At 48.3% G+C, this 19038-nt stretch overlaps 6 protein-coding genes across 6 annotated transcripts; 4 read left to right on the top strand and 2 right to left on the bottom strand.

Moving 5' to 3' along the window:
* The first annotated feature begins 1091 nt into the window (after positions 1 to 1091).
* Positions 1092 to 4770, top strand: F4822DRAFT_245105 (uncharacterized protein). Its single transcript, XM_051454351.1, has 2 exons — positions 1092 to 1681; positions 1771 to 4770. The coding sequence occupies exons 1-2, from the start codon at positions 1242 to 1244 to the stop codon at positions 4508 to 4510; spliced, it is 3180 nt and encodes a 1059-aa protein (XP_051314167.1). The 5' UTR covers positions 1092 to 1241; the 3' UTR covers positions 4511 to 4770.
* A 1001-nt stretch (positions 4771 to 5771) lies between these two features.
* On the top strand, positions 5772 to 9090 carry F4822DRAFT_402711 (NADH-ubiquinone oxidoreductase 78 kDa subunit mitochondrial precursor). The gene is made up of 6 exons (XM_051458041.1): positions 5772 to 6128; positions 6191 to 6214; positions 6277 to 6328; positions 6387 to 6401; positions 6464 to 8368; positions 8435 to 9090. Exons 1-6 carry the CDS (start codon positions 6014 to 6016, stop codon positions 8550 to 8552), a joined length of 2229 nt encoding a protein of 742 aa, XP_051314168.1. The 5' UTR covers positions 5772 to 6013; the 3' UTR covers positions 8553 to 9090.
* Positions 9091 to 9566: 476 nt separating this feature from the next.
* Positions 9567 to 12966, bottom strand: F4822DRAFT_245400 (ARM repeat-containing protein). The gene is made up of 5 exons (XM_051454354.1): positions 12620 to 12966; positions 12314 to 12394; positions 11220 to 12254; positions 10537 to 11163; positions 9567 to 10481 (listed from the first exon to the last, which is right to left on the bottom strand). Exons 1-5 carry the CDS (start codon positions 12737 to 12739, stop codon positions 9954 to 9956), a joined length of 2391 nt encoding a protein of 796 aa, XP_051314169.1. The 5' UTR covers positions 12740 to 12966; the 3' UTR covers positions 9567 to 9953.
* Positions 12967 to 14217: 1251 nt separating this feature from the next.
* On the bottom strand, positions 14218 to 15041 carry F4822DRAFT_245363 (mitochondrial ribosomal subunit S27-domain-containing protein). The gene is made up of 4 exons (XM_051454353.1): positions 14919 to 15041; positions 14657 to 14865; positions 14546 to 14601; positions 14218 to 14493 (listed from the first exon to the last, which is right to left on the bottom strand). Exons 1-4 carry the CDS (start codon positions 14958 to 14960, stop codon positions 14483 to 14485), a joined length of 318 nt encoding a protein of 105 aa, XP_051314170.1. The 5' UTR covers positions 14961 to 15041; the 3' UTR covers positions 14218 to 14482.
* A 221-nt stretch (positions 15042 to 15262) lies between these two features.
* On the top strand, positions 15263 to 16656 carry F4822DRAFT_245423 (ribonuclease III). Its single transcript, XM_051454356.1, has 2 exons — positions 15263 to 15542; positions 15603 to 16656. Exons 1-2 carry the CDS (start codon positions 15324 to 15326, stop codon positions 16626 to 16628), a joined length of 1245 nt encoding a protein of 414 aa, XP_051314171.1. The 5' UTR covers positions 15263 to 15323; the 3' UTR covers positions 16629 to 16656.
* A 1026-nt stretch (positions 16657 to 17682) lies between these two features.
* Positions 17683 to 18814, top strand: F4822DRAFT_429023 (acyl-CoA binding protein; the record flags this gene model as incomplete). The annotated part of the gene is made up of 2 exons (XM_051461009.1): positions 17683 to 18128; positions 18271 to 18814. 2 exons carry the CDS (start codon positions 17683 to 17685, stop codon positions 18812 to 18814), a joined length of 990 nt encoding a protein of 329 aa, XP_051314172.1.
* Positions 18815 to 19038: the final 224 nt, after the last annotated feature.

Here is a 19038-nt window from a genome sequence, read left to right on the forward strand (position 1 = left end):
AGGGCGCATAGTCGCCGCCAAGGTGTTTGCCAACACTCAAACGACCTATCCATTTTCACTGGTGGCAATTCTTGGCTTGGTCGGTACCGCGGTAAGGGCCGATGGTGAGGGAGAACACGAACCTATCATCGACATTATAAGTAAACATGGCGCGCCTGGCCAGGCGGTCGGGATCAATTAACATGCGCATCGTCGTGTTTCCTGTCGACCGTCAGTGTTAAGCATGGCTAGCACGAAGAACGCATGGTATTGTATGCCACGGGTAGAAATATAGAGGTCCGAGGTATCATCAGCTATCAGTGTGACCTCCTAAGTCCTCGCGAGCTCATGTACTTGTCTCAACTCACCGACAACTTTGATGCCCGTCTGGCTAGCATCGGTCACGATAGTGGACTGCGCTACCGCGATCTCCTTGCGCAAGCTGTCGGTTTCGTTCTTGGCAGCCACTGTGTCGGATGGACGCCTCGTCCTTAGAGGAGGATATAATGGCGGTGAAAAACGGAGCGTAGTCGAGAGTCAGCTACAGCTCGTGGGCTTACGTCGATAGGATCACTCAGGTTGCCTTAGGGTCTAGGCTCTATGTTATACGTACTACACGCATGGAATTGGGGACACCATACTTAGCTAACGCCGGCCTTTGGGAAAGGAGATATTATTGTCGTTGAACATGTCGAGCAGAGGGGTGCGGACTGTGACCACATGCGTCCCGGTACCTGGTGGTAGGAAAACTCTGGTAACATAAATATATATCGCTGGTGAGGATTATTTAAAGGGGGGGAATCGTATTGTCGGATGAGGAAGGCTAGATAGAGTGAAGATAATGGATATACTGTACTTAAGTAGTTACGACGTATTCCATAGCATTTGACACGGAGTATTATTACGAAATGTCCGTGCGCAAACCTGCTTGTGCATAAGTATATGTATGTTGGTCTGTGCATAAAAGCGTGGTATCGGGTGGAACGCTGTGGGGGTTGAAACGGCCGGTCGGCGCGGGTTTTCTCAAAAATGACCGGGGTAAAACGTTAGGGCCCAGTTTAAACTGGTTCAACTTCGACATTGAGAGTTCATCTCTCCAATTCTTGCTGTAGCGACATCATCATTTTCGTCTCGTGAGTTGTTCTATGCTCCCATAGAATAATGTATCACCACAACCCCTAATTCTGAGAAAAATCATTTTTAAAATCGAAATGCTGAAGAATAGATTCTGGCTCTAGTTGGTATAACCAGCCATAGACGTCATGGACGTCGTTTTAGCGCTCGACGGCGCCGCATGCATCCTCGCCGTTACGGAATTCATTACTGGGTTGCTTTCGACTTCCCAAGCTTCTCAAACACGGCCGCCATTATTGTCAGAGAGTAGAGGTGACTATACCACTTTGGAAGCCTTCGAGGATTTGAGAATTGCGCTACTGAATGTTCAAATTCATCCATTGCAATATCATTCATCTACAAGCAACGCGCTAGCACTGAAAGAGCTTATCTCTTCTCGGGATGCTTCCGCTGCGTTACTGAAGGATATCATTAATACACTGAGGGAGTCGCCCGGCCAGCCAAGATCACAGCCATGGGATACAGACGCAAGAGCCTGGTTGAGATCTAGACTCACGGGCACACTCTACATTGAAAAGCTAAGGCAGCTTTCCAATGTTGTTTCGCGACAGGTCAAGTCTATTATGAGGTAGGTAGTGTAAATACCTAGCGTCAAATAGAATTTTTTGTTTTTGGTGTTTTTGGGTATTTTTATGCCAATTTCTGACACCAGGCCAGCTCTCGGATATCCGAAGTAAGCCAAACGGTGACATCGTCAGACAATGAGAGACGATACGCTGGGCCAGAGCAGGAGTCTCGAATCGACGCCATGACCCGCAGCTTAGAGGACCTAAAGATAGAAGCACAGAAATGGCCGGTGAACCTAGGCGCGAGTTCTCCAGTCATCTTCAAGGAGGCCGAAGTCAAACAAATTAGGATCCAACTAACCGACTTAACAGAGTCGGAGAACGCGTTTCTTGCGGACGGGATTGTGTCGAGCTTGAATTACGATAGCCGACCTGTTCGCCTCGATTCTGTCCCACAGGCCCACAAAGATACCTTCCAGTGGGCCTTCGACTCGCACCTTTCGGATTGGTTCCTCTCCGGTCGTGGTACCTTCTGGATCTCGGGCAGGCCAGGGTCCGGAAAATCCACGTTTATGAAGTTCATCTCCAAACATCCTCAAACAACAGAGCTTTTGACGCATTGGGCAGGCTCTCCCGACACGCTAGCTGTCGCGGCGCACTTCTTCTGGATCGCAGGCACGCCAATCCAGAAATCCTGGCAGGGGCTTCTCCAATCTCTGCTCTTCGATCTTCTTCGTGGACGCCCGCACGTTATCTCTTTGGTCAGCCGTATTCGTTGGGCAGCCGCTAAGGTTGGGAAGTGGCAGGTTGCTGCAGAACCATGGTCTGTTTCTGAGCTAACTGCCGTGTTGCGAGCACTATCGATAGCTGACACATCGCTGAAGATGTGTTTCTTCATTGACGGACTCGACGAATACGATAGCAACCATGCCGAGCTTTGTGAGGTTCTCCGTATCATGGCCAACTCTCCCCACATCAAAATGTGTCTATCCAGCCGTCGGTGGTCTGTATTCGAGAAAAGTTTCGGCAACAATAGCCAGAAGAGCTTAGATATTCACGAATTGACGCGGGGCGATATTCGGAGATTTGTAAATGACCAACTAGAGACCCACCCCCGATGGACTGCTGAGGTGTCTGAGGAGGTCAGCTTGGAGAAAGCCGAGCTGGTGAATCGAATCGTGGCCCAGGCCGACGGCGTGTTCCTCTGGGCTTTCTTTGTAACGCGATCATTGCGAGAGGGCCTTTCCAAAGGCGAGAGGATCGGAGACCTGAATAGACGTTTCCGTCACCTGCCGTCAGATTTAGACCAGCTATTTCAACACATGCTAGAAAGTGTGGACCCGGCTGATCATCCCAAGATGGCGGGATTCTTGCAGGCCGCAATCCACGCGCTCGAGCCTCTACACGTCGATCTGTACTGGCATCTGGAGAAAGAATTTGAAAGACACAGCCCCACGAACCGCGGTCCATCAGGGCCAGGACCACCCGAAGATATGTTCGTGCGTAGAAAGCAGGCCATCAACAGCATCAACGAAAAGACGAAGGGCCTACTCAGGCTCGTAGATAACCGGGTCGAGTTTCTTCATAGAACCGTGAAGGACTTTGTCTTAACCAAAGATACGGGCTCATACCTCTCAAGCAAGCTCCCGGCTAGTTATAATGGCTTCGTCTCTATCGCTGCCGCATACCTCGGTTTTCTCAGAACTGAACGTACCAGCCATCCCTTTGTCCCAGGCGTTATAAGGCAGGGGCTTGGGCTGAACACTGGCCCATTCATTGCGCATCTGAATCAGGCTCTGGTATACGTCTCAGAGGCATTGAAACAGGCAGACCAGCATGGCGCTCACCAATATCAGCAAATAGAGGAATTGCTAGAGGAATGCGAGGCAACCATCCAGTCCATGGTAAGCCTCAGTTACATTACGATCAAGGGGGTCAATGCTCAAAGTTGTGATCCAAGACTACTCTTTCGTGAGGAGCTGCTCAGACACGAATTAACGCCCTATCTCGCCAAGAAGATTACCGAGCAACCGGGCTATTTCGACGTATTCGACGAATCGCCGTTATTCGCTGCGCTCATGCCCATGTCCCGCAGCAGTGGTGAGAGTCCCGCACCCGTGCCAACGGTTCTCGATCTTCTCCTCGAGCGCGGCGAGGATCCTAATGTGCGACCGCGACAGTCCGACGCTTTGGGTGTGTCAGACGTGGCATCGCCGTGGGTGCTCTTTGCGCGGAGCACTATGTCCGTCTTTAACATGCTGTCGGGACCCTGCATGTTCCCCGCCCTACGGTGGAATAATTCGCTGAAAGACGCTACTTTCGGCCGCCTGATATCCCACGGCGCTGATCCCAACGCGCCTCTCCTAGATTGCTCAAACGCGCGCACCGTCTTCTCGCATTTCTTGGACATATCTCTATCTAGATTCCTCGGCGAGGAGTGTTTCGAAGACTATCTCGGAACCCTAGACGCCTTCTTACGAGCGGGCGCAAGCCTCGGCGTTCCCGACCTCGCTAACAAGGTAGGCTCAGAGTCCGAGGTGGCCGTCGGGAATCTCGCGAGACGACGGCCGGAGGAGTCGGTGCTGGCGTCGTTTTGCACCGAACTTAAAGGCCTCATGACGAGATTAGCAGCGGATCCGTGCCGAGCGGCGTTCGTCTCGTCCATCGTGGAGAAGCTTATCCTGCACTGCTCAGACAAGGAAGATCTGAGAGAGCTAGAAATGGCGATATCGCAAGGCTGTCCCACTTATATTGCCGCGCCGTTGTTGCGACTGATCGTTTGTGAGCTGAGCGGCCAACGGGAACAGGGATCGATACGAAAGAGACAACCAAATGAGGATCTAGATAACGGGGATTTAGAATCTAGAATCAAGCACTTTAGGCGGTTGTAAAGGCAGCGGGTGGCGGTTTGGTTAGCAAATGAGATGTTAACGGAATTGTTCGTGCCTCTCCGCTGCAAACGACTGGCTACGCCAAGTATCACTCACTTATACGGCGAGGTACGTGAAGGGAGGCGACCTCTTGGTGCTATGTTCTACCGAATTTACAATGGCAATTATCTCGGCGCCTAGGTAAGCCCGACTTGTCTAAAAAATAATAAAAAAATAGACGAGTGGGCATAGTCCGCTTCAGCCATGAGGTCTTGGCCTATGCTACCTTAGGTATACACTACCTTCTATGTTGGTATAGGATCGGCTGTGGCGCCTCTTAAATGAGAAATTCGTGACTCGTGTAGTGGGGTAGGATTAGGGGATGTTGTGTATATTATTGGACGGAATGAAATGTGGCTAGGGTTATAATGTATTATAGATCTAAGATAAATTCTTAGAAAAGGCAAGACGGCAGTAGGGATGGAGGTTACGAATTGACGATATCTATCAATGAGCAGATTGTATTGGCACCTACAATTCGATGATTATTCAGAATCTGGTTGAGTATATTGTTTTCCTCAAATTTAGAGGCTCTGAGTTCTACCCACACTTTCGGACGGGAATGCACTTATTGCTTGAAGCAAGGGGTACGGATCTGGGGCCGCTGGTAGCTACACGAAGATCGTATTCAACACAACGATGTGAGCAATCATTATGGGTAATGATTTTTTTTGTTCGTCCAAACTAATTGTCCTTGCTGGTGGTATTCAAACAATCTAGGCAATATTGCAATCTAGAGTAGACGAAACTAAATGCTAATTCAAAGCAATCCAATGTGTAAAATGACAATTGAATGATGGATGCCGTGAATTCAATCACCCCTCAGTTTAACCTGATACTAGCGAATATTATTCTGTAGATGTAACGACCGGCGGTAAGAGGCATCGATCCTCGAGATTTAAGAAGCTCTCACATGCTTCCATAATCGGCGTATAAATAATTTTTACTCTGGAGCACAAGATAGAGGAAGACTCGACAATAGCGAGCAACCTGGAGGACCAGGAATTCGCCCAAGCTCACCTACAATAAAATGTGCCCGTGTACAATTGATGAAGAAAAAAGAAAGGAAAGGTAAAAGTTTTGGCTGGGCAAAATTTGATTTAAGGAATCTTCGGCCTGCGCAATTCCGACTTCCGATCTCAATGTGGTCAGAGCGTCACAGTTTTTAGCTCATATATTACATGACACTTATGCATGCCTTATACTTCAGGCCAAAAGCATATCTCCATAGCTAGAACCAATCAAATGGAGTCTGTTGGAAATAATCGCGATTAACCGCACTAGCGCCACTGGAAGACCGCAGTAATTCAGTAATCCAAGTTAATTCCTGACAAGCAACTTCCCCAAGAGAAACGTCAACATTTTTGATTAGAAAGGGTTTCTCTCTCCCAATTGACCGCCACCCCGACCCGATCCTAATTATACCCCCCTCCGACAACCCTTTAATCCCGTCGAGACGATACGATGCTCCGACAATCCATAGCTCGTTCGGCTTGGCGGACGGGTAGACATGCTGCCAAATCCTCGAGAGCTTTTTCTGCGACGTCAAGGCGGCCGGCAGAGGTGGAGCTAACAATTGGTGAGCCACTTGTTCTGTAACTACAATTGCGAAGTCTAGGCTAGTTACTAACATTAGTATAGATGGAAAGAAGGTATCAATAGAAGGTAATAGAGCCATAATATGCCTCTTCAAAGCGGTTGAGCGTCTTTACTAATTAAGCCCGCAGCCGGGTCAGCTTTAATTCAGGCCTGCGAAAAGGCCGGTGCCACAGTCCCTAGGTTAGTCAAACATGTTTAATGTATTCGAAAGCGAGGAGACATTGCTAACTATGTACAGATATTGTTACCATGAGTACGATTGCGACCATACCAATCTCCCCCACGACGACCCCGATTGCTGATAATATTATATAGAAAATTAATGATTGCCGGAAATTGTCGTATGTGTTTAGTCGAAGTCGAACGTGCGCCGAAACCCGTTGCCTCCTGCGCGTGGCCCGTACAACCCGGCATGGTGGTAAAGACGAATTCGCCCCTCACACATAAAGCCCGCGAAGGAGTGATGGAATTCCTCCTAGCGAATCACCCGTTAGATTGCCCTATCTGTGATCAGGGTGGCGAGTGTGATCTCCAAGACCAATCTATGCGATACGGTGCCGACAGAGGCCGATTCCACGAAATCGGTGGCAAGCGAGCGGTAGAAGATAAGAATATCGGACCTTTGATCAAGACCTCGATGAACCGATGTATCCACTGCACGAGATGTGTCCGATTCGCGAACGATATAGCCGGTGCCCCCGAGATGGGTTCTTTCGGACGAGGAAACGATATCCAGATCGGTACATACTTAGAAAAGAATTTAGACTCCGAAATGTCAGGCAACGTCATCGACCTTTGCCCCGTCGGAGCCCTCACATCAAAACCATATGCCTTCCGAGCTCGTCCTTGGGAATTAAAGAAGACCGAGTCAGTCGATGTACTTGATGGTTTAGGATCTGCTATTCGTGTTGATTCGCGTGGTCTCGAAGTTATGCGAGTTCTCCCCAGACTCAACGATGATATCAACGAGGAATGGATTAATGACAAGACCCGATTTGCTTGCGACGGCTTAAAGACCCAACGTCTGACTATGCCTTTGGTCCGACGGGAAGGCAAGTTTGAGCCGGCTTCTTGGGAGCAGGCTTTAACGGAGGTCGCGGCAGCATACCAACAACTCGCCCCCGTGGGCAACGAGTTCAAGGCTATTGCTGGTGAGCTGACCGAGGTTGAGTCGCTAGTCGCTATGAAGGACCTAGCCAACAAACTCGGATCCGATAACCTAGCTATCGACACACCCCAAGGAAGCCAACCCCTCGCTCACGGTATCGACGTCCGATCTAACTACCTCTTCAACTCCAAGATCTTTGCTGTTGAAGATGTCGACTGCCTACTCCTCGTCGGTACTAACCCGAGACATGAAGCGGCCGGTTTGAACGCCCGTATCCGAAAGCAATGGTTAAGATCAGACCTAGAGATCGGTGTCGTTGGCGAGACCTTCGAGTCGACTTTCGAGTTCGAGCACCTCGGCACCGACTTTGCTGCCTTGAAGAAAGCCTTGTCCGGTCCTTTCGGCAAGCAGCTCCAATCAGCCAAGAAGCCCATGATTGTGGTCGGCTCTGGTGTAACGGACCACCCTGACGCCAAGGCTTTCTATGAGCTTATTGGTTCCTTCGTCGAGAAGAACGCAGCAAACTTCTTGACTGAAGAGCACAACGGATTCAACATTCTACAAAGGGCCGCTTCCAGGGCGGGTGCTTTCGAAGTTGGCTTCACGACGCCTTCTCCCGCTGTCGCTGAGACTAAGCCCAAGTTTATCTGGCTTCTCGGCGCCGATGAATTCGCCGATGCCGATATCCCCAAGGACGCTTTCGTCGTCTACCAGGGCCACCACGGTGACCGTGGCGCACAGATCGCCGATATTGTCCTACCCGGTGCTGCCTACACTGAGAAGGCCGGCACCTACGTCAACACGGAAGGCCGTGCACAGATGACCCGTGCTGCTACATCATTACCTGGTGCTGCCCGAACAGACTGGAAGATCATCCGAGCGATCAGCGAGTTCCTCGGAGCCCCTCTACCATACGACGATGTTGCGCAATTAAGAGACAGAATGGTTGAGATCAGCCCGGCGCTTGCTTCATACGACATCGTCGAACCCACATCATTAAAGCAATTGAGCAAGGTGCAATTAGTAGACCAAAATAAGGGCGCTAAGCCCACCAACGAACCCCTAAAGAAGGTTATCCAAGATTTCTATTTCACAGACGTTATTTCTAGAAGGTCAGTAGTTACCCCACACATATTCTTCCTCCCTTTCTTATCAACGCTAACTAATACGTATTACAGCTCGCCGACGATGGCACGATGCTCAGTCGCTAAAGCGACCGGCAACTCCGACAACAACCTTATGGCTCCCGGTATGACCGAAGACCGACCGATGGGCCAGGTAGCTTACGGCTCATGAGGAGATGCGCGTTGTTGTTAATTGTTATACCAAGAATAACGAGACCCAAAAAATAGAACTTAAACCTCCAAAAGAGAAGGGACAGGCTTCGAGTCCATCATTATTACAACTGCTGCTACTGCCATCTGGGTTGGGAATGATCTGCGCATCCGTTATTATATCTTACATCCATCCGTCCCTTTTTCTTTGTCTCAAACCGGCGCAGATATGATGGCATCGTAATGTACATATAGCACAGGTCCACGGAGTAGAAGAGAAGAAGAAAGTACATAAAGCATCCAAGATCCCCATCGCATCGTTGTGTAAATGTAGCTTACGTACTTGTCTTTCTAAGTACCCAAGTGGACAGGATTGTTATCATGTTGAGGATTTGATAAGACGTCCGACGCCTGGCGTAGCCTTGAGATGTTGAACAATTAGAAAACTAGAGCTATACAATACACCAAGCGAGTGGTGTGTTACCTTCATATGGGCTTAGTAGCGATATCGAAATACAGCAGTTGCCCCTACTATTCCATGGAGAATTCTTACGGCGCATGTATATTAAAAGCATCGAATTTTGCCTATGAGTACCTAATCGACGAGCGAGCGTAAATAAGTAAACTAGGCGTAATACAACGGGCAGCATATGCGAGGCTTCGGTTATAGCGCAAATACAAACAGTAACATTGTTGATTTTCCTCCCCCGATTAGCCCACCTCTGCCTTCTAGTTTTCCTTTTCCTCTTTTTTTGTTGTATTTTAGTAATTTTTTCCGTAATAACCTTGAAGACAACGTACAACCCTGAATACTCGATTCCCAACAAAAGGTATCAGTTTTTTGCAGAATGTCCACTTTGGTTGAGATCGATGAGATCGGGAAAAACAATCCACGCAACTATATTAGAAGTCAATGTAAGACATTATGTCATTGTTTAATCGGTTGAAGGTTTGGCCATCGTCCGATTCAAGGTCGAGATGAGTTGAGTGGATTGAATGGGGTCGGAATCAGGAAAGGATGGCGGATTAGAGTAAAGATAAAAATATCTTGATCTCATATCGCAAAATCCATAACCATGATGTGTCCAAGGCACCCAGGCCGGGCAGTAGCCTACCGGGTGTAGGATGTCATAGAGGTATGATTTTTGTAAATCTTCTGCTCGAGATGATGCTTTCTTTCTGTGAGACTTGCCATGCGTAAATCGGTCCGTCCGAGAACCGGAATGAAATTCATCGATAGTCTCCGAGTGTCGAGAGGCAGATTATAGGAAAAGAAAAGAGCGAAAAACAAACGTAAACGCGGGAAAGGAAATCAGAAATGCATTATGACCTGCCGAAAAGGCACGCCCCGAAAAAACATAACATTATCTTCGTTGTGAAAGAACCGCCCAAGTCGGTTGTAAAGCCCAAATAGCAAGTGCAATTATTGGTAAGCACGGCTATTGTAACGGGGACCTGCGGGCATACGTCCCAGGCCACCACCCACGCCGGGACCAGGTCGAGTGGCAACGGCAGGGTTGGTACACAACATTCCGACACGCGATCCAAACTTGGATCCGCGGAGAGACACCATATGCTTTCTGATGTGTGCGGCAACGATCTCACGGTGTTGAGGGGAGGCGTGAGTCAGGATCCATTGGATCAAATAGTTGCCGTACTGGTCGCTGGCAATGTCGATGAGGGGAATTCTGGGACGATCAACACGACCCTCACAGACTCGGTCGAGATAACGAGACAAGAACTCAGCACTACCAATCTTCAAACACTTCTCAACCACCTTGGAAGCATACTGATCCATGCTGTACTCTGCTGCGTAGCGAATGACGTGATCGATCGCCCTGCTTCGGTCGGCCGGCGCGCCATGCTCGCAGATGTGTTGGATACACCAATTACCGAACTGGCCATGAGCAATAATGTCAATGTTGGCGAGGACCTCCTCAATGCAAGGACGCTGGGAAATAGTTAGCTTAGTCTCAAACAGTATATCGATTTTCAGCTATGCATACCTTGTCCTCTTCAAGGCAATTCTCAAAGATGTTCTGGACAACTAGACTTCCTGTCTCTCCAAGAGCAACCTCGTGCCACATACCATGGAGGGCATCATTGACGTATTTCATAATCTGAGGCGGCGACTCAGTCCATCGCAACTCAAAGAGCTTCTGCCAAACATGGCACGCGTATCGGTGGATGACTGTCTCGGGGATACGTCGAAGGAGCTCGTGGACCATAATAGCCTTGTAATCTTCCGGAACGGAATCGAAAGCCTTCTGAACTACATGGCAGCCAAATGGGTCCATCGATAGGTTGAGTGTGCATCCCCTGATAGCCTCGGCGATCTTGATCACCTGTTCCGGAGTTCCGTGCTCGAAGCATCGTTGTACGAGGAAGTTGCCGAAGCGGTTGACCATCAAAGGATAGGCCTGGGCAACAATTGCTTCTACAATCTCGTACTTCTGGTCCGGAGTGCCAACCTTGAGCTTCTGCTGCAGGAAAATCGAAGCTTGCTGGTCGTTGTTGCAAACGATCTTGTCAACGATATACTTCCAGTTGCAATTGACGTTACGGTCGAGCAAGCGGCGATAGTTCAGGGGCTCCGTCGTGGGAAGATACGTCTGACCTTCGGAGGTCGCGGACTATAATGTAACCTACGTTAGCGACAAACATTCATTAGAAGGAAATTGACGCTTACCTCTGACTTCCAAGGCGCACCACTTGAAGCGGAAGTGAATTCACTTGCCAGGGGAGATAGTGGTGTGCTAGAGAAAAACGATCCCGATGGATTAATAGCAGGTCCGACCATAGCATTGTCGGATGCGAATCGACCATTGTTGTAATTATAACCATCACCGAATCCCGAAGTCGACGGAAAGGACGTCATCGCAAGGCGACTATCGTATCGGTTGTTTCGTCGGTTGCCAGAGGGACGAACAGTCATGTCATAATCTGGCGTCAAGCGATCTCCGTGGTAACTACCGGACACGGAAGGCTCATATGCTAAGGTCTGATCAACAAATCCTTGATTTGCACCACGTCCAACCCATTGGTTGTTGTGAGCCTGGCTAGTTCCCGAAAAGCCACCTTGGAAAGAACCCTGACCATTCTTGCTTGGACCCCAAATGTTACGAGTACGGTTGAATCCTGTGGCTGACAATGCATCGCTAGTATCCGATCGAGAATCGTCAAAGGTAGTCCAGGGATGGCCACCATCTCTGCCAATAGACTGCTGACTACCAACTTTCAGATCCGCAGGGCCGAGAATTCGTGACGGGTTCGAAGCCGCCGGGAGTCCAGGGGGAAACTCAACCTCGACCGGAGAACTCGCCATGGAGCTATCCACAACGGGCTCAGGTGTAGGCTGGACCTGACGAGTCTGAAACAGCTCGTGATCAAGTCGATTGATCTTGTTTCGAGCCTGGGCGAGCTCCAGCTTCAAACGAAGAACCTCCTCGGTGTTCATGCTTCCACCGCCCATGGCTGCACTAGCCGGACGAGTGGTCGGCGCTGTGGTACCGAAGATCTCAGTAGCCGGGGTAATGGGAACCGAGATGCTGGTGGAAGCATGCTCAAGAGTAGAGGGGTACGCGTTCTTGGCTTCGGCAGTCTTTAGGCTATCGCCTTGCTTATGAAGGACGCTTTGCTGGTGAGAGAGTTTCTCCAACAGGTGGTCCATAGGATTCGGGTCGGGAGAACTAGGAGTTCCCGAAGACTCGTGACTAAGCTTCATCTTCTGTTGCTATTAGCTAAAGGAAACGAGTAGATGTAGTTTTGAGCTGAGTTGCTTACCTTAGGACAGCTTTGGTTGACCAAAGAAGAGGTCGAGAGGGCGGAGACCGGTTTCTTCTGGGATACAGGGCCATCCGTCTCCTAAAAAGATATTGTTAGCTCTGGCGTCATCTGAAGAGGAAGAAAAGAACGGGAATGAATCATCCAACAGGAAACAGTGGCATTTTTTCTGGTGAATAAGTATATAAGATGAATGAAACTAGACCAATCAACAAGCCCGCAAAATAAATGATGCTTCTTGAAGTCAATTGTGGTCGCTGCCTAGGTACTTACATAACGAAGGAGGCGTGTAAGGACATCACTTACATTGGCAGTAGAGGAATCCTCTTTGCCAAACTTAATGTTCTCCTCCTTGGGAACATTAAGGGATGCTGGCGCACGACGAGGTGTCGGAGACCCGGTCGAGAGTCCCGGGATACCGGACATGGCTTTTTTTCTTGGTCAGTTTTTTAGAAACGGGAAGACGTTGTTGCTCCGCAAGAATCGAATTGACGATCAAACCACCAAGTGATCATAACACAAGTTCACAAATAGCAGAGATGTCTTGATTACAAAAAAAGTAGATGGTATAGTGTGGGTGGAAGGGGAGGAGTGAGTGGTTGAGTGTATGATGAATGATGTATGGCAAAAGAGGCGCGAGGGGATGAATGGTGAAGAAAATAGACAAATTTGATGGATGAGATCGAAGAAAATATATTGGATTAGAGTTGGCAGGTAGGTGATTTATTTGAATATCTTGGGAATCGCGATAGTCTCTACCAGAATAAAATCGTGGCAAGGCAAGCGCACGTAGTAAATCAGTCGGATAGTAAGGAGGAATAGACATACATGCACGAAGATGTACATGAACAATAAAAAGAAAGAGATACTCGAGTAAACGCAAGACTTACCTGCCAAGTATATACGCGTACACTTGATCAACAGATCGCGTAGTACGGAGTTACTATTCGCGTCAGCGTAGCGAAACTGGTAAAAACCGATGAATACAAATCAGATCAATGACCAGATGGCCTGTCTAGATTGGTATTAATGGTTTCGGAGTGAAAGTGGTCGGAATATGTGAGAAGATATGATGGATACGAAGAATATCTTGCTCATGAACATGAACGAGAGTAGAAAGGAACAAGTTGGTTGAAAACCAGCTGGAATAAATAATAAAACGAGTGGAGGTTGTTGGACTGGGAATAGAGCAACAACAACTCCGGGGGAGAAAGGGAACTTTGGTTTGCATGGACGTAAAAGGAGAGGGCAAGCTTAGGCGTATCTTCCAGGGAGGGAAATAACGAACTCAAACCTTCCAATGCAGGAACGCTTAATTCCTTAAAGTTCACTTAAGATTCTAAGTTTACTCCGACAGCCAGCGATACGTACATGTACGTACCCTTGTACAACCATAAGAACGGCAACAGCGTTGTTGCTCCCCCCCTTTAGCGTCTGCAGGTTGACGGGTACAACGCCGAATACCAAGGTACCCTGGAGCGTTCCTTCGATGATCGTTGCATCCTGCCCTCTCCGATAATACACACTTGACCCGTGCACATGAGACGCTATCCCGATTGTAACAAGCGTCAAGTAATATGACGAGTATTCGGCAGTCAAACAGATAAAACTGTAAGGCAGTTCGACCCTGACATACCATATCTATGTATCTATTTGCCTATTCAGTCAAACCATTGCTGCATGTGCATAGACCAAGGGGATACATCAGTACGATAAGGTCCTTCGCTGTTACTCACTTCGGTCTTTCATCGAATGAAGATCCACCTAGATGTCGAGAAATTTGGACTAGCGCGCTTTCTAATCCATCCAGGGGTCCCAATCCAAGCTATCGGAGCTGTGATTATGTTTCATAACAGTAACATGCAGGTGCTCTTGCAGATATCATTATCGCCTAGTCCCTGTCTGGGCTTGGTTGAGGTCATAGACCCAGGCTGCGAGTTCCTTAGTCGGCCATCTTGGATACCGATAGTTCAATCCAATTGACTCGAGGAACATCCCAAGGTATGCTGAAGAGCTTGGGCACATCCCGAGAGCGTTGATTCGGTCCCTTTTCCATATGGTTGGGCTCGTAGCAATTGCATGGATAAGTCATTGTCTTGTCTTGTATCCTCGTAAACACCGTGATGGTTGTACATATATGTACAGATAAAAGCCATGTTGACCCCTCTCTTAGTTTTTCCCTATTACTTCCAGTTAGCATCATTCCCCAAAGAAGAGGGAGATATATCGTACCAAGTTTCTTTGCAGACTTTCTCTTCTTTGGTGGTGCCTTCCCACGAGCCCTCACACTGTCGTCTGGTTAGATTTGCGTCTACAACCATACATGGCATGGATGTAACTTACCCTGCCAAATGCTCTAGCCTATCTTCTTGTACTTCATTGATGGTCTCTAAATGCCAATCCTTGAATGCCCTTTCGAGTGTACTGACAGTTGGGCCCTTCGGAGGGTAGTACTTCACAAGTGTCGGCCCCTTCAATCGTTGTCGGAGGATCTTGTTGCCCATCCGTATGCCGTCGGGGTTGTAAGTTGTGGAGAATATTTCGCATTGAGCCTGGAATGTTAGCTAATTGTGTACAGCGACACCATTAATATCGATATACACACCTTCATGAGGCTCAGCAGCCTTGCGCGAGGAACTGCTGCCATCTTTGTGTCTAGTATGACAACTTTCGCAGTCCTGGGGATGGATTGAAGACGAACTAAAGTCGTTGTCGAAGTCAAACTTTCAATCAAACTAGACTATCGGCTAATAATCGGATTATCGGGGATTTCGGATAACTCTCGCTTAATTTCACTACGGACAAACAATTGGTACGTAGATACCTTCATCTCCGGTCCGTGCATACATCTCACGTGTGGAATTAAGCAGCACGTGCTTCTATCGAGAATCTATGTGGTCCGGGCGTCTAGTAATTCATGCCTTGTCTCTTGCGCCAACACGAATTAACATTTCACATATCCAGTTGCCTCAAGTCTTCCTTTGACTACACATTCCTTATATTTCTTGCAATGTCGAAGCGTTCATACGCGGAGTTTATCTCCAAGGATGCAACATCAATTTCGCAAATCTTGAAACATGCAGAAGATCTTTTAAGATCTGCACAGGCTCTGAAAGATGAGCTCGACGCCTATCGCGACACCCCCGAGCCAAACAACCAAATAATATCAGTCCTAAAGCGCCACAACGAAAAAATATTACTGACTGCCCAGCTACTTACTCAGGATGAAGTAAGTGTTTTTTTAATCGCATCAACGTTACATATATATAATTTACTCATATCATAACAGGCAAATACTCTCGACAGACATGAGCCTGAATCTCGCAAGATTCAGAAGCTTGAAGGTGACAGCAAAAAATCTGTGAATATGCCTACAACCTTGTCTATACCCCCTCCAGTGGCTTTAACTCGATGGACAATTGAAGATATACCAAGTTCGGGTTTACCGCCCCTACCTCCTGTCCAGGATCCAGTCCTTGAGCAGGCGGCACTTACGCATTCCGGGATGACGGCAAAGCCGACAGAAATGAGTTACGAGAAGCTCGAGTGGATTGGGGATGCGTATTTATACCTTATGTCTACGTCTTTCATATCCCAAACCTTTCCCAATCTGAGCGTTGGACGATGCTCCCAGTTACGTGAGAGGCTTATCAAGAACGAAACACTCTCTAGCTATACCCTACAATATGGAATCAATAAGCGCACGCGATTTCCTGCCGAGTTTGACCTTCACGGTAGAGTTGGGGGAAGCCAAGCATCTCAGAACGCCAAGAGAAAGGTTCTAGGTGATATTTTCGAATCGTACGTCGCAGCCGCAATCTTAGGCAACGCAGAAGGCCTGTCGATAGTTTCGCGTTGGATGAAATCTCTTTGGAGCACGACACTGGCACAGGAGATCAAGGCAGAATCTAGAGCCCAACCAGCCCTTCCGAGCTCTTATCCGACAAGCCAGGTTAACGAAGACAACCAGAAGGCCCCCCAACAAGACTTAAATCCCAAGGTTGTCTTAAGCCAGGTTATCGGTGCAAAAGGCGTCAAGATTTCATACAATGACATAGGCGAGCCGAAGAAGGACAAGCACTCGGGAAAACTACCGTGGTACACCGTCGGTGTGTTCTTTGATGGGTTCGGTGAGAAAAATCTCCAATTGGGTCGTGGAAGCGCATTCTCCAAGAAAGAAGCTGGGGCCAACGCGGCACGTTCAGCTCTAGAGAATAAGGACCTAATGAAACGATTGCGAAAAAAGAAGGAAGATTCTTTGAATTCGGCAAAAAGCGCAGAATCGGCTCAGCTAGACTACGACAATTGGTCTTAATCCTGCAACATTTCCGATCGAAAGGATGCGAAATGATATCCAAGTTGACAATGTTTTCAATGATACCCATTACGTTGTAAGGCCCAATTCATTTCTAAGAGGACTCCCGAGGACGTACAGTCGCTATGCTTCAGCCGGTTCAGAAACTTCAGTGCATACCAATTAAAGCATTGCACTATTTTCCACAAGAATGCATAGGGAACTAATACACGTTTAATCATAACCTAATAACAAACCATGATTAACAGAGCCTATTATTCCTACCCCGTCTGACAGTTGTCTTCACGTGCGATTCTCCGAAGGTGAAGGAAGGGTAATAATGTTCCCCTGATATACCCCCTAAGGTGCCTAATTTAAGACAATCCCCACATTCTTCAGGGGGCTAATCGGCTCAGTGACGCACCGTAATGTACCTAGCACGCGAACGGCCAGAGCCGAAAATGTACCTGTAATAGCTAGCAAAAGGAACTAATTTCTTTACGCCGAGGCAATTCTGATTTCACCCAATACCCGGATCGGATCAGCCATGAGGGACCCCCAGTAATCTTTCTATAAACTCCATCATCGCTATTTAGCTTATTTAAATACTAATCATTGTACAATTAACATACCTTCGTTTTTCGACTTATATAATCGTGTAATATCGTGTCATATCGAACCAGCTCAGAGTTAGCTATACAAGTAATTACCCCCCGAGTTATTATTATTGATCTACCTGCGGTCTTCCCACCTCTATAGATGACGTGTTCCTGACCCGCGGGCTCCCATTGGCAGCCTCCAAACCAACGCATTGGGCGGCCATATCATATCATACCTAGGTCTCAGCTATCGATTTGTGTCGACGTGCCCTTCGAGCAACCGGGTACCTGCCTTGCTACGCATACGTACGCCCCTCCGACCGCCACGCCTGCGCCCGAATCGGATTCGTCGGTCGATGTTGAGAGATAGGGGTATATAGATAGGAAGAAGCGTAGGGTCAGGTCCAGAGCAAAAGAGAAAGAGATCCAGATCAATAGAGGGTACACACATACACATTACAGATGAGACGCTCCCAATGGCGGATTCCGTTGGTATGTCCCCTGAGAATCAAGGCCCGCAGGGCCAGTCCGTCTGCCCAATCAAGCATCCCATTCCTCTCCGTGTCTTACTCCCGAGCTCCCAATCGATTATCCCTTCGCTAATGGATGACCCACCCCCGATAGACCGCGTGTTCGTGCACGCGCTGAACACGGTGAAGAAGATCCCCAAGACGGGGGCTTCGCGACCCCCGCCGGGCGACCGATTGCGACTCTATGGATTGTATAAACAGGCGATGGAGGGGGATGTCGATGGTGTGATGGAACGTCCCGAGCGACGGCCCGGTGTGAATGTAGACGAATTGCAACGCGAACGCGATAAGTGGGATGCTTGGAATTCGCAACGTGGAATCAGTCGTACCGAGGCTAAGAGGCGCTATATCGAGGCGCTAATCGAAACTATGCATCGTTTCGCTACTACTCCGTGAGTCTTCTCATTTTAATATTTCATGCGATATTTCAGCCAGTTCCGTGTAGAGATCGAAAGATATAAATGCTTGGATCGATCCGAATGGTCATTGGCCGGCAGCGTGATTACGAGCAAAACTAATAAGGAGCTGTTATAGGGATGGAAAAGGACTGGTCGCAGAGCTTGAGTTTGTTTGGGATCAGATCAAGAATAATAGCCCCTCGTCCTCGAACACATCGCCGAAAGACGAAACCTTTGCCGAACCTCGACATTTTCGGCAACCTTTAAGCGGGACGGAAGGCCCGATGAAGGTACTCAGCCCCATGAGCGAGGACGACGCCGCCGAACAGGAGTATCGGGAAAGAGAGGGCGACGAAGATGATGGGGAATACGTAAAGAAAGGTGATAGGTGGTCGCGTAAAGTAGAGCGTGCTGTAGTCAGGCTATCCGCTGAAGTTGCGGCACTACGAGAACAAATCACAGCAGGGCGCGAGTGGAGGCTAAAAAAGGAAAAGAGTCTTACAGCATGGGCTAGTTGGATATTTTGGATCGTCACGAAGCATTTGGCAATAGATATAACGATCCTGATATTCGTATTACTTTGGATGCGAAGGCGTAAGGATAGGCGACTTGAGGATCACGTCAGAGCTATGCTGAAATTAGGACGGGAATACGCGAGAAAGATATTGCCGTCAAGATGACGATAGGTAACGACTCTTTTATTGTGAGTAAACTATTTTATAAAACCATCGTGATAATTGTCGCCGCTAACTCATGACCGATCTAGACCATGCGCGACCGAATCGACCCGAAATGCCCGATAAATAACCACGCCCAGATGAAGGTATAATGATCCATGCGATTACTACGCGAAAGCAAGAATATTGTCCACCGCCTTCCTCAGGTTCGTAACCCGAGTTCTAGT

This window comes from Hypoxylon trugodes (assembly GCF_022578975.1).
Source record: "Hypoxylon trugodes strain CBS 135444 unplaced genomic scaffold F4822scaffold_5, whole genome shotgun sequence".
Lineage (NCBI taxonomy): Eukaryota > Fungi > Ascomycota > Sordariomycetes > Xylariales > Hypoxylaceae > Hypoxylon > Hypoxylon trugodes.